At 27.3% G+C, this 14,485-nt stretch overlaps 1 protein-coding gene across 3 annotated transcripts in view; it reads right to left on the reverse strand.

The window, feature by feature from the left end:
- Positions 1-88: 88 nt before the first annotated feature.
- Positions 89-14,485, reverse strand: part of LOC107444538 (oocyte zinc finger protein XlCOF7.1) — a 37,481-nt gene continuing 23,084 nt past the window's right edge. For all 3 annotated transcript variants that reach the window (XM_016058692.3, XM_016058694.3, XM_016058693.3), the window contains exons 4-5: positions 7,621-10,548; positions 89-7,436 (exon numbers count right to left, since the gene is read on the reverse strand). In XM_016058692.3, the coding sequence (XP_015914178.2) occupies positions 9,638-10,548 (911 nt within the window). In that variant the 3' untranslated portion in view covers positions 89-7,436; positions 7,621-9,637. The remainder of the gene's footprint in view (positions 7,437-7,620; positions 10,549-14,485) is intronic.

Here is a 14,485-nt window from a genome sequence, read left to right on the forward strand (position 1 = left end):
TATATATATATATATTAGATACATACGTCAGAAAGAAGAAATTTTTAAAAACAAATTAAGACTGAATAAAAAAAAAGACAACAATAAATAATGGGAAGAAATATTTATTAAAAATAACTAATGGGCTTTGAAAAATAAACTTAAGACAACAAGATTTGTACCTTTAATGCATCAATGTATAAAGTGATTGTATGGGCAGAATACATTTGCCTTTGAAAATATATCAATGATATTTCTCTCACCACATTAGAATTTTTAAGATGAAGTGCTTTATTAGGATTCTCACATTATGGCAGCTTCTAGGTTATATAACATTGCATTAAGTGAACACATGGCAATCAAACAACACTTGAAGATGATCTTAGTGGAAAAACTTATTACAAGAATCAGTTTTTAAAATGCATGGAAACACTGTTTACTCTATTTTAAACCACCCTATTTAAAGCCTTGAACCAAAGGAAAAGGTGTCCTATACAAGGATGAAAACCTTTAATACTGAGGAAAAAATCTTTTTATATAATTTAAAAGCATGAAATAAAAGAATTAAATTTATTAATACACAGAATTTGAAATAAATTCATTTCGATTGTATAAATATTTTAAGTCAGACATAACAGATCTTTTGTTATTTCTTAATAATAACATCGATGAATAATATTTACCTAACAAATAAGGCTGTTTATGCATAGAGAAATAAGAATTTATTCCTAAAATGCAGGGGGGAAATATTTTTATTATAAGAGTCACTTATAAATTGAAAAAAAAGTTAACAGAAAATATGCAGTCACTAGAAAATAAATATGATTCGAAATTTTTAAAACCTTTCCATACTTTAATATACTTTTTCCATACTTAATTTTCTAGTGACAGATCTTTTGTTATTTGTTAATAATAACATCGATGAATAATATTTACCTAACAAATAAGGCTCTTTATGCATAGAGAAATAAGAATTTATTCCTAAAATGCAGGGGGGAAATATTTTTATTATAAGAGTCACTTACAAATTGAAAAAAAAGTTAACAGAAAATATGCAGTCACTAGAAAATAAATATGATTCGAAATTTTTAAAACCTTTCCATAGTTTAGTAGTAAACATTAAATTGTGTAGTTAATGAAATTCCTAGTTTTATGCTTGGAAAATTATTGTTTCCAAGAAGTAGCTCAACATGTTTCTTATGCCTGTAAAATTAGTCTTTTCAAAAAGTAAATTTGTTCCTATTGAAAAATGAGTGCCATCAAAATGTAACTTAACATGTTTTTCCACTAAGTTTTTTATTCAACAAACTTCATTACAATTCGAGTCAATTAGGTAAGGGGGGAAAAAACACATTTACTTAAATCACATAACATTACTTAATTAGTATGATTTCTTACAAACTTAAAAATGAATTCTAATTCTCTTAGCATGCGACAGCTACAATACAGACAAGCATAGAAACAAAAATTATATATATATATTTAAGATTTTTTAAAATATAGTTATTTCAAACATACAAGATAGAACTAAGATATACACCAACAAAGAAATCTATAAAATAAAATTCTGTACAAACTTGGGAGATAAAAAGAACCGGTATTCAAATCTTATAAAACACACAACAAAAAAAGAAAAACTACCTAAACTGTGATTGTGCAGTGTGATGCAATTTAAAAACTACATATAAATGTAAAATGTAGCGCTAAAGACCCAAACTGTGTATCGTCATGTAAAACAAAATAGATTGCACACTAAAGTGTGTTAATTATGAAAGATTTAACAATGAACAACATGTTTAGTGTGTCACTAAGAAGAAAAAAAAGATGTGCAAAAATAATAAACTAGTTTAACTAATTTATAATGTTTCATGTAATTTTATCGCCTGCATTATTTTAAGGTTTTTAAAGAATTTTTTTTAACAAAAAATTAAATTTTTTACAAGAAGTTCTCTGCAAAAAATACTTAAGCGAACAATAAAAAGTTTGTGTCTATATGTGAAAAAAGTTAAAATCAACAATGACTTGCGTATTATCTTATGATTAATACACCTTATAAACTTTATTTTATCACTTATAAAAGAAATCCTCACAAAATTTGCAAAATGCTTTAAAAAAAAAGAAAAAACTAGAATTAAATGTTACTATCATCCTTTTTAAAACATAAACTATGCAGCTTTTTCCACACAAAAAATACAACTTACTCAAAAAAAACATGTTTAAAAAAATTTATATTTAAAAAAAAAAAAAAAAAGATTGATTTTGTTAAAATTAATTCAGTGTTTGGTTGGATTATTCGCAAATTTAATTAAACAAAATTAAAATCACAAAAGGGCTGCTTAAAAAGGAATTGATAAGTTCATTTAACCATTACTGGTAATTTTAACCTATTTTCTGATTTTGTGAGACATAGTAACAATATTCACTAAAAACTTTCCTGTAGAGCAAACATTAATAAAAAAAGAGTCATAATTAATAAAATAACAAATTTAATTAATTTATAAATTTTTCCAAGATACCTACATAAAGGAACTTACACCATTTTAAACTGGAAAAAAAAAAAAAGATTAACCGAAACAATTAAATAAAAAAATTTTCCTTCCGAAAACAATTTACAATGCATTTTGTATATATAGCTTCAATTATAAAGTACAGACTTATATGCACAAATTTTGAAGATTTTGATGTTTATTATAACAATAGAATAAAAATATTAATAAATCTCTAAATATTTAACTACTGTAAAAAAAAGTTTCATTTCAACAAATATATTAACTGAATTTAGATACTTTGTTCCATTTAAGAGAACTGTTATGAAATCATTTATAAATAAATCCTTGAATTATTGAATGCACTAATAAAAAATTTTGATTCAAAAGTATATTATAAAAAAATAGATACGTTCAAGTAGTACATATTGTGTAACCAATAAAAAAATTTGTACACAGACATAGGTGATGGCAATCAAACGAAGCATAATTCTTACACGTGTTACAATAAATAGGAGCATAAATTTTTTGAGGTACATTAAAAAAAGAAATTTCATGTACCGCAAAAAAAAATTATGAAGCAGAATAATGAATAACTTAACCTGACATTCAAACATTTTCAAATACAAACTATCAAATATTATATAGCAATTTTATATTGCAAATTTCAGAATTATTCAAAATCACATCAGTTGATATTTACTTATTTATTATAAATACATTAAATATGGTCCACATCATTTAATATATAAAGATATGTAGTTTACCATAATGAAACTAATAATAATAAAATATTATTAAGTATTAAAAATTCTTACAAAAGGAATCTTTGCCCTGGAAAATGTCAAACAAATATAAAATTGCAATCTAACGGAATTATTACTATTATTTGTTGAAAACAGATAAGTTGATTTTAAGAGAAACATCAAACAAAACAAGATCAGAATTTAACAATTTAACTTTAGTTTTGTAAATAAATTTATAATAAGAGCTCCACTCAGATTATTAAAAACTAATATAAATTAAATAAGGAAATAAGTCAATTTAAGATATTCCAAGTGTTAAACAATTGCAGATCGATTCGATTAAGTATTTCTGACTATTGAAAATTAATGTATTCAATACTAAATACATTGTTCACAAAAATAATTCCTTTATAGAATTTGATCAGTATTTCATTTATAAGATAATCAATTAAAAGAACAGGCTATTTAAAGTACTAATATTAAAACAAAGAAAAGTAGGAATAAAAACTATTTTCATAATTTAATCATAATCTAGTAAGAATTTCATAACCGTAGCAATGCATTTTATTAGTTTTGAAGTAGTTGTAATATTTATTAGATATCATCAATTAAACAAATACATTGCTTAAATAAGTCTAAATTGTCAGTAAATATTTAAATGTAATAATTTGTAATGAAGCTTGCAAGCAGTCAATGTATGCTATATTGATCCTTTTCTTAAAATTCTAGATTTGAGAACATAATAAATTAATTTTCGTCAAGTAAATCAAAAATTTTTAATGTAGCACACAGCAAATCAATTCTAATACAGTGTATTTTGGAATCGAAATCATTCTACTATTTATAGAAGTTAAAAAGTGTTAAATCAATCTAAACAGTTTTAGATAAGCTGGTTTTTGAGAAATATTTTACCTCAAAGTTATTTTACCTAAAACCATAAAATTAAAAAAATACATTTGCATATTTTATTTATTCTGCTGTATATTAAATTAAAAACAATTTATATTAAAAAAAATCAAACTTTACTTCAGATGTTAAAAAAAAAATTATTAAATTATAACACAATAATTTGTTTTATAAGAAAGGGAATTTATCAAAATCAATTTAGCTGATGTAATATTCAAAACAAGATTACACGAGCCATTTATAATAAAGCAATTATTTCTTTTTTTTTTAAATCACATTTTATGTTTACATTAAACATTGTTGTTCATATAACACAGTAACTTTAAATTTACATTTTTTCCTTCTGCCTGAAAAGGATCATTATAGTAGTCCAATGACTATATATTTTATGTTTAAACATTTTAACGCCACTTCATACAAAAGCTTTGTAGTAAATTTTCCAATTAAACAAATAAAGCAAAAACATGTTTTGTTTTATAAAATTTGCGAGATATTGAAAACTTACAAAAAAACAAAGTAAGAATGTATATTTCCTCCAAAGATAAATGTTTTGTTTAACAGTATTTTGTTGATGATCGTAACTAATCTATAATAGCTTAGAAAATTATATTTTTAATGCAAAAATAACTTATTCTAAGATTTTCCCTGGATTGCTATCTAAGAATAATTTGATAAAAAAGAAAAATATTTCTTTCATTATTCTATCTGTAAGCTCTGAACTTCTAGAGAAAAAATTTGAAAAGTTAAAGACTCAAAGCCCATACTACTTTTCTCAGAGGTAGTATAGTATTTAACCCCTTAACGCATACTATTTTTTTTTATTATAAAAAAAAACAGATAACACATTTTAAAACCTTGTTTTGGCAAAAAAAAACATTACAAAAATAAAAAATAAATCAAATTTCTTATTTGAATGTTGATCCACATTGCATATAAGAGACTATTCTTGCGTGCACACCAACTTTTATAATCTTTCTGCAATATGGCCTTGATATAAATTCACCAAATTACAACAACGAATAGCAATCAGTCACCAAATAGCGCAGCTTGCGCAATAGTGGTGGGGGGGTTTTTTGTGGGTTTTTTTTTTTGTTCTCTGGTAAAAGGCTTTTATTTTTTAATACACAAATCAGAGTTGCCACTCAAATCCAGAAAGAAAAAAAAATTCCCCGTGTTATCCCTGTACATATATCACATATTATATTAAGAGGAAACACCAATTACTGCATTCTTGTGTGAGCGATATTGGGCTAACTATATTTACTAGTTTTAATTGCTAGAAAAACAGCTGAACATACTTAAATAATGCTATGGTAAAAGAAATAGTTTCGTACAGCTGAAATACCAAGGTTGAATATTCCGTAGATTAGGCTTTGATTGATCACCATTTTTTAAAAGACAAAAATAAGAAACAAGATTTCCTGTATTTTCCCAGTTTGAAAAGAAAAAATCAAAATTCCCTGCATTTTCCCTGTTATTTTGAGTGATCATTAAATTCCCTGCATTTTCCAGGTTTTTCCTGAACATACTTAAACATTGCAATAGTAAATGAAATAGTTTAGTATAGCTGAAATACTGTGGTTAAATATCCCGTAGATTAGGCTTTGAGTGGTCACCATTTTTTAAAAGACAAAATTCCCTGTATTTTCCCAGATTGTAAAGAAAAAATCAAATTTCCCTGCATTTCCTATGTTATTTTAGGTGATTTCTAAATTCCCTGTATTTTCAAGGTTTTTCCTGTGGAGTGGCAGCCCTGCAAATGTTATAACTTACGATCCTATTATAATAATTAATATCAATTTTTAAAAAAAATTTCTTTGCCTTCATATTGTTAATTTCTTAATTCCTGATTATATTCAGGTTAGAGAAAATAAATACAACCCAGCTCAAATTATCTCAAACACACGTTAAGGGGTTAATAGAATTTCCATATTTTTTTTTACCATCCAATTTACAATTGTAATCTTGTTTTTAATTTTGAACTATCTGTGTTAGAAAGGATTCAAAACATCACATTTCGAAGTTCAAGTTACAAAATTTTAGTACAGTACGCTTTTTAAATATATAATACTAAATATTAAATACATAGAAAATTCTAAAATGCTGAAAATAGTTGATTACTTTCCATGTTACGCCACACTAAATACTGTATTTACTATGAAACTACATTCCTTTCACTATAAACAAAATTTAGAAACAAAGAGAATAATTTTAGAGTAAAATTTAGTGTGCAATAATATTCTTTTTAACACATGTTATGCATAACATAAATAAGAATTATTAATTCTGGGTGTAACTTAATATGGAACAATACTCCTTTTAACAAAAATAGAGGTTATGCAAAACTAAACTAATAATGATTTTAGAATATACAATTAATTGAGTATCAATATCATTATCTTTACTGCAAACAAAGAACATCAAAATAGAGAATTTAGAAATACAAATTAGTGCAATACCTTTTTTTACAAAATTTGGAGAAAAAATAATTCACAGGAAGGATTGAAAATTCTTATGCAACAATAAAAATAAAAAATTGCACTGAACTGTTTGATTTTAGAAACATTACGCACATACTGTATAAATATTTGATTACATAAAATTTTGATACATAAATTTATGATATTAACAAAACAAAAATTAGAAATATAAATAGACAAAGTTATTTGATTATTCAACAAGTAAAATATGTACAAAATGTAATTACCGGGTACACAATCTAACAATTTCTAATAGCATTTTCCCAATTTACTTTAGTGAATATTACAATCACCGGATTAGTAAACAATTTCTTTCTTAAAAATAAGAAGAAAAAAACCAGAAAAATCACAAAATAAAAATTACTTGGACAGTTAATTATGTCATTAAATATAAAAAAAAGAAAGAAAGACTGATTTAAATTAAATTACTAAAAATAACTAAAATTTATCCAAGGTAAAAAAAATTTTAAAAAATTGAATAATTGAAAGAAATATTTAGCTTTTTTGTGTAATTTGAGCACTTTAAATGATCAAAACTATTATTTAACAATTATAAGTAATTATTTTTATACAACAGTATTTTAAAGTTTTTATCATAAAATTTCCATTAAATATCTTTCGAAAGAATAAAACATTTAACAATTTATTAAGTATAACATCAGTTATAACAATTTTGTAAAGGAAAATGTTATTTCGTCAACACACGAGTTACCTTCTTATACTTAATGAGGGATAAAACTACCTGAATGCATTTTAACTAATAAATTTTTAACAAAGTATTAAACCGGAACAATATTAAATTGCAACTTCTTCTTATACTTAATGGGGGATAAAACTACCTGAATGCATTTTAACTAATAAATTTTCAACAAAGTATTAAACCGGAACAATATCAAATTGCATCTTCTTCTTATACTTAATGGGAGATAAAACTACCTGAATGCACTAACTAATAAAGTTTAACAAAGTATTAAACAAGAACAATATAAAATTGCAACTTATATTAATGGGAGATAAAACTACCTGAATGCATTAACTAATGAATTTTTAACAAAGTATTAAACCGGAACAATATCAAATTCCAACATTTTCGAAATAACTATATAAACCTTTTTAATTATAAAACATGAATTTCAATTTTTAAAAATTCTATAATTCCTTAAACATTATATTCAAAATCAATGAATTATAATTACATGAGGTTCTTTACTAATACTGTGTAGTAGTAAATTATATAACTAAAAAAATAATATATATAGCACCTAGTCAATAGAATCATGTGAAAAAATAAAGAACTTCAAGCCAGAAGTCGATTAAAAAAAAATCAATAAAGAATTAAAGGAGTACCTCTCTCTTCCTTCACTTGCTAAATTGCATTCAAGACTTCCATATTTTTCCAAATCTTTAACAATAAATAAAAGTTTTTACGCTAAAAACGAAGAAAATTTTTCATAAATAATTATAATTTTAATGGTTAACAAAAGGTGTTAAATCATAATTGGGATAACAGATTTTGTGATTTTCCTGTGTTTACTTACACAAAATAGAATAAATAATTTTTAGTTAAATAAACAATTTTACAATATAAGAAAGTCAATTACAGTACAGAACCCGTTATCCGGAAATCAGAAAACCGGAAAACCAAAAAACCGGAAAGAAATTCGATAAATTTTCCCGCCAATTTTAAAAAAAAAATTTTTTTTTCCTCATAAGATTTTAGGATTTTTCTTTCTTTTTTGAAAGATGTTTACCTTACTATCATTTTGGAAATNTAACAATAAATAAAAGTTTTTACGCTAAAAACGAAGAAAATTTTTCATAAATAATTTTAATTTTAATGGTTAACAAAAGGGGTTAAATCATAATTGGGATAACAGATTTTGTGATTTTCCTGTGTTTACTTACACAAAATACAATAAATAATTTTTAGTTAAATAAACAATTTTACAATATAAGAAAGTCAATTATTAAAGTTTAAATAATTACTACAGAGAATAGATAAGCTTCAGCAATACTCGTAACTGCAACTGCACAAGACACCATCCTAGTCAATAATGACTTTTTCAAATAAAATTTATTCTGTGGTAAAGATTAAAATATTATGGGCTCTGTCATTGTGAGGATACTTTTTGGACCCAGAAACCATGTTTATAAGGGATATTGAGTACCTTTACTCAATATTAGGGATATTGAGTAAATAGAATGCGAGCACAAATGCACAAAATATGGCATACATAAAAATCTGATATGAATATGTTCTCTCTTAGATACTTCAATATATTGTAAAATCTAAACACAAACATGAGCAAGTGCAAGAGGAACTGATATATATTTTTGCTTTTTTGCTGAAAGAGAACAGCTTTATCTCTCAAAACATGACACACAGACCCAATTTAAAAAATAGAAAACAAACAAAAGAAGCCCCACACATTATTTTTATATAACATATAGTACAACTTCTCATTTCAACTATCAATATCAAATGTAACAATAATTCAATATGAAGATATATATATATAGTAATAAATTTTCATTCCACAAAATTCACCGGTTTTGTTTTCTATGTTTTGCTTTTAAGCAAAAAGTTTTTTGATCACACTGACTGTCAGAATAATGGTTCAGCAGGCAGTGTGTTCAAAAATAAATAAATTTGTTTCATTTTAGAAGTTTTTTTTCAGTTTTTAAACCTTTCATAATACTAGTTTATACTTTTAAGGATCAAATTATACATATATATATAGCTTTCTTTTTCTTTTTTTTAAATTCCAGGCCAGAAAATTATCACATTTGCAAGAGCAGGACCTTGGAAATTATCACATGCCTAACACTGACATACTAGCAAACAATATTTCTCAAAAAAAGATGCAGCTGAACACCAGACACGCTAATTTAAAAATTAAAAAAAAAAAAAGGCAAACCTAAATGTATGACTTAAACACAGAGCAATGGTTCATTATTAATCCCAGCAACCCATTTAAGAATAAACATAACCGATACCAATTCATCAGCATACAAAGCATTTACATAAACACAAATACAGTTAAGAATGTTGGGTCCTTTTTTTATGTTCTCTCTGATGTAAAAGCACCTGGTAGCGATGGCAAAAAGTTTGAATGCACTTGTTGCAGTTGTATTTCTTCAGACAATGCCACTGCCTGTGAAGTACATAATTTCGTTTATGCCTAAAATATATTGGACTTTTTACACAAATCCTACATTTTAAAAGTGATCCTTGAGCTAGTTTTCTAACTTTCTTTATATATAAAGATATAAATTCTCTCTGGGAACTAGTGTTTCTCGTTTCTTTTCTAGATGGCGTTTTCTCTATTCTCTGTTCACTCGGTGAAGTGTCCTGTACGATAACTTTTCTCGGCTGTGTCTGTTTACGGGAACGCCTACCATTTTCTTCACTGGACTTCTCTACGCTGCTAGTAGGAGTTGAGCTCACTTTTTTCGCAAAAGGGAACATGGTCTTGACAGAGGAGTCCAGATAAGAAGTGGCCGGGGGTGAAACAAAATGCTTGTGTTCTATTTCTTCGCACAGCTGGCAACAAAATGGGTGATGAAGTTCTTTATAATGAGTAACAAATGAAAATCTTGTGCTACAGCGAAAGCCACAGTGAGGACATCGTACGACACCATCGTCATTACTGTGACTCTGCAGCACATGCTCCCTGAGAACGGTGTCATATGGTGTGTTGAAGTTGCAGCCATCACCGGCTTGACAGCGAAGTGTTTGGCCAGTGTGGATTCGCATGTGTTCCATCATCATCGGCTGCTTCGGAGTGGAGTAGCCACACACTGCACAGCCGTAAGGATTGAGTGGACGACGACCAGCAACTTGAAGAGGGTTTTCGTGAAAAAGTTCTTCATGCAAGGAGAGTGACTGAGGATCTGCAAAATCGCATCCACAGTAGAGGCACAGGGTTCTTGAGGCACTCGGATCTTGTGCTGTGGAAAAAAAAGCAAAAAATTAATATTTTACTCTATATTTGGAACAAAAAAAAACCTTTATGTTGATGATTTAAAATGCAACTATTAGAGTATGTTAATAACTAACTAAGATAAACTAAATTCAGTGACAAGACAGCCCATAGAGGGCCTACTGAACCCATCTCAGTTTTTTTTAGCTTGGGCTCTGGATTGCAAGAGCAAATGTTTCTTTTTGGTGGTCAACCGAATGCGGAACCCCCGGTGTTTAGTCCCCAAGCAAGCTTGGTACTAATGTTATCGACTCACTCAAGGGATGAAAGGCTGAGTGAATCTTGCCTAGTTTGAACCTTGAACCTGAGTGAACCTTGCCCAGTTGAGGATCGAACCAAAGACCTGTGGCACGAGAGTGCAAAGTGCTACCGCTCAGCCACTGCACGTCGTAAATAAATAACTTACATGTAGTAGTTGTGCAAATTGCACCATCCATCTTCCTCAAAACCAATAACTTTCTCATTGAAATGTGCCAGTCTGTCCAGACTGGAAAAGTCCTGAATATTAAACGAACTTACTCTTTTTCTTAGAAATATATCTAATTATAGCCACCAGTCTTTGTCCTAAAATGCTGCATGTATGCAGCTCTCTGCTATTGATGTCTCTGTTAAACTTATTTTCCTTCCTTATTTAATTCTTAAATTAATTATTGTCTTTTTTCCTCCCTTGCTTCACAAATCACTACATACATGTTAATTTTTATTGAAGAAAATAACTAAACATGAAATTATTCCCAAATGAACTTAAATTCTGAACTAGAGGAGTGCTTAGATGCAACAGTAAATACAAAATTCACACTTTTCCTACCATATGTTTCCTGAAAATTCTCTAAACATTAGTGACAATGCACAAGAAATTTGTGACAATGATCTATAATCACAGCTGTTAACAGCTGTCTTTTAACTAAAAATCTGAATAAGAAAAACTGGAATTGGATTGATCACATTTTTCGAGGTAAACCATCTGATCCCAAGCAAATACTAACTGGGGTGTCCCAGATAACCACAAAAAAAAAGGACAACCGAGAATGGCCTTTTGTCCAATGGTTTTTAAAAGAAAGACGCCTGTGGGTAAGCTGTGACAAGCTAGAGAAATGGCCATGGTCCAGAAGCAGACATGTGATTGCTGGAGGAAGAAAGTAGTTGAAATTTTTTCTCTCAATGTGTAGATTTTTTAATACAGTAGGGAACAGATTATCCGGAACGATCGGGACCATCGCTATTCCGGATAACTGATTTTTCCGGTTTTCTGAATTGCAACAAAAAGCTGTTTTTTTTATTGTTAAACCCAACTAAAAAAAAAAATTTTGGAAATAATCTTAAAAAGAAGAAAAAAACGATGAAGTAATATTATTCCGAATGATTGAATAATATGAATGGTTAATAATGATTATTTCCAAAATGAGGGTAGGGTAAAAATCTTTCAAAAAAGAAAGAAAAATCCTAAAATCGTATGAGGAAAAAAAAGTTTTTTTTTAAAAATGGCAGGAACATTCCTTGAATTTCGTTCCGGTGTTTTGGTTTTCCGGTTTTCCGATTTCCGGATAACGGGTTCTGTACTGTACTTTTTTTTACATCTTTTTGTACATTAAAGATAAATAAAAGACTACCATTTTTATGCATAAAAGTAACATTTATAAAATTTAAACAGAGAAGGCAAAATTTTCGTATCCAATAAATTTGTCTTTTTTTGACATATAAAAAATATATAAACAATGAAAACATTTATATATTCCTTTTTCTTCCGCTCATCCTCATAAAAAAAAAAAAAATAAAAAAAAAAAAAAATCTTGAGCAAAAATTGAAAGAAAATTATAATGATGACATGTGTATTTACACGAAAATCTAACTATTGTAAAAACAGTGGTATCATCGCAGCAAAAAGTTACTAATAAATGCACAACTTGAATTTTGCATGTTGTAACAATAATGTAATAATAATTTAACAAAAAACATTTGAGTAAATTCTTAGCAATATTAGCCAATAAAACAATTAAAACTCAGTATGGATTTATGATGGTATCCACTAAAATTGCGGGCATCAAAAAGTGATTACTAAATTGTGCAATTCAAATTTTGTGTGCTGCAACAATTTGGAAAGTTTAAAAATCATGAGAAAATCAATTGCATTAACTGCAAAATAGAAGAAAAAAAAAAGAGACCCAAACACAGATTTAAAGAAGTATCGAGCAGGTAGAAAACTGACTTCTGAAATGTGTAATTTTAGGAGACAAATGTATCACAATGATTAAATAATTCTTCTGTTACAATTAAGATATAACTTTTAAAACTTATTATTTAAATTCAGCAAATTATCGTAAGAGTCAAGTGCCTTCAGAAGTTGGTGCAGAAAACTTCAAACACATAGAGGCTTAAGAAGTTGCAAGGCAAAACAAAAACCAGAACAGCAAACTGCTGGGCAGGATTCTCAGTTCACCAATTAAAAATTCAAACCATATGTTAACTTTTATTGAAGAAAATATTCAAACAAAATGAAACAAATTTACTAAAAAGGAAACTAGAAGGGCAAATTAAATGGGGATCTGATACCATATATTGACAACACTTCTTATTTTCCGGTAAAATGTTGTTAGTGATTACAATGGTGCACACCAACAATAGAAATTTAGTGGTTCAATAGGACTACTTAGGTATTTATTTAGTGGTCCAAAAATTAATATGGTAAACAAACTTTAGAAGAAAAAGAATCAAACTTTACAATTGCAAAATTCATATTATGGTACCCATCAAAAGTTAATAATTACCATCTATAACACCCTAAAACTAATTATGATCATTACCCCATAATGATTGAAATTGAGAATTTATAAAAATTAAGTGGAAAAAAAGTTTAAATAATATTAGTAAATAGATTCAACATACAGATTAAAATGCTAAAACCAAATAAATAAAAACAAATGCATTGATTAAAAATGTTTTAACAATTTTGGTCTATCATTCAGTTTTTGGAAAGAAATACTATAAAAACTCTCAACAACATAATAAATTTTTATAGGCAGCATAAAATTATGACCAAAGCAATGCACACAAGGTTCACATGTAAATACAATTTTTTTTCACAACAATATTTTCTTACACAATTTATATAGAAGATCAAATATAAGTTTTGTTGGATGAAATTATGTCAATTTTTTCATTATTTATAGATCTGAAAAGCAAAAATCTCACTTCAGCTAAACATGACGAAAATTAATAAAATTCTTTATAAGTGAGACATATTTGTACAATAGAAATTAATGCCAGCTAACTACTTCTGCAGAATTGTCCAGAGATAAAATATACTTATAAAACTAGAAAAAGAAAAAATAATTATCAGCTTAAGAAAAGTATATAAACAGAAGTTTAATAAAATTTTTTTCAAAGATCAATATTCCAATTTTTGAAAAAATTTAAACATTACAAAAATACATGGCACCGGCAATGATATTTTAGGTGCCATGGCAAGTTGAATTTTCATAAATTTGTTTTATGTCTCCACTGGATTATCCATGTACAAAACACATTGTTGAATAAGAAAGAATAGAAAACAAAATCCCCAATATTCAGTTTAAGAAAAGAACATTAACATTAACTCAAAAATTTCTAGAATCAATGTTCTGAGTTTGAAGTTTTTAAAAATAAATAAAAACTATTTCAGGTACAATGGCTATCAGGATTTGTAGATCCCTGTTCATACATTCATTTTTAACAAAAAATATTTTATAACTTTTTGTATTACATGCAATGATCGACAACTTCGCTTGGTTGGCAGGACGCTGGGTCCATGTTTATAAGAACAAGAACTTGAATCCCGCCGGCCAAAGAATCCTCGTGTATTACATGGTGACTAGAACGTGTTAAATCAGTCGAGGTCATACCTTAAATCAATACCTCTGGGGGGGGGG

The sequence above is a fragment of the Parasteatoda tepidariorum genome, chromosome 6, assembly GCF_043381705.1.
Source record: "Parasteatoda tepidariorum isolate YZ-2023 chromosome 6, CAS_Ptep_4.0, whole genome shotgun sequence".
NCBI lineage: Eukaryota > Metazoa > Arthropoda > Arachnida > Araneae > Theridiidae > Parasteatoda > Parasteatoda tepidariorum.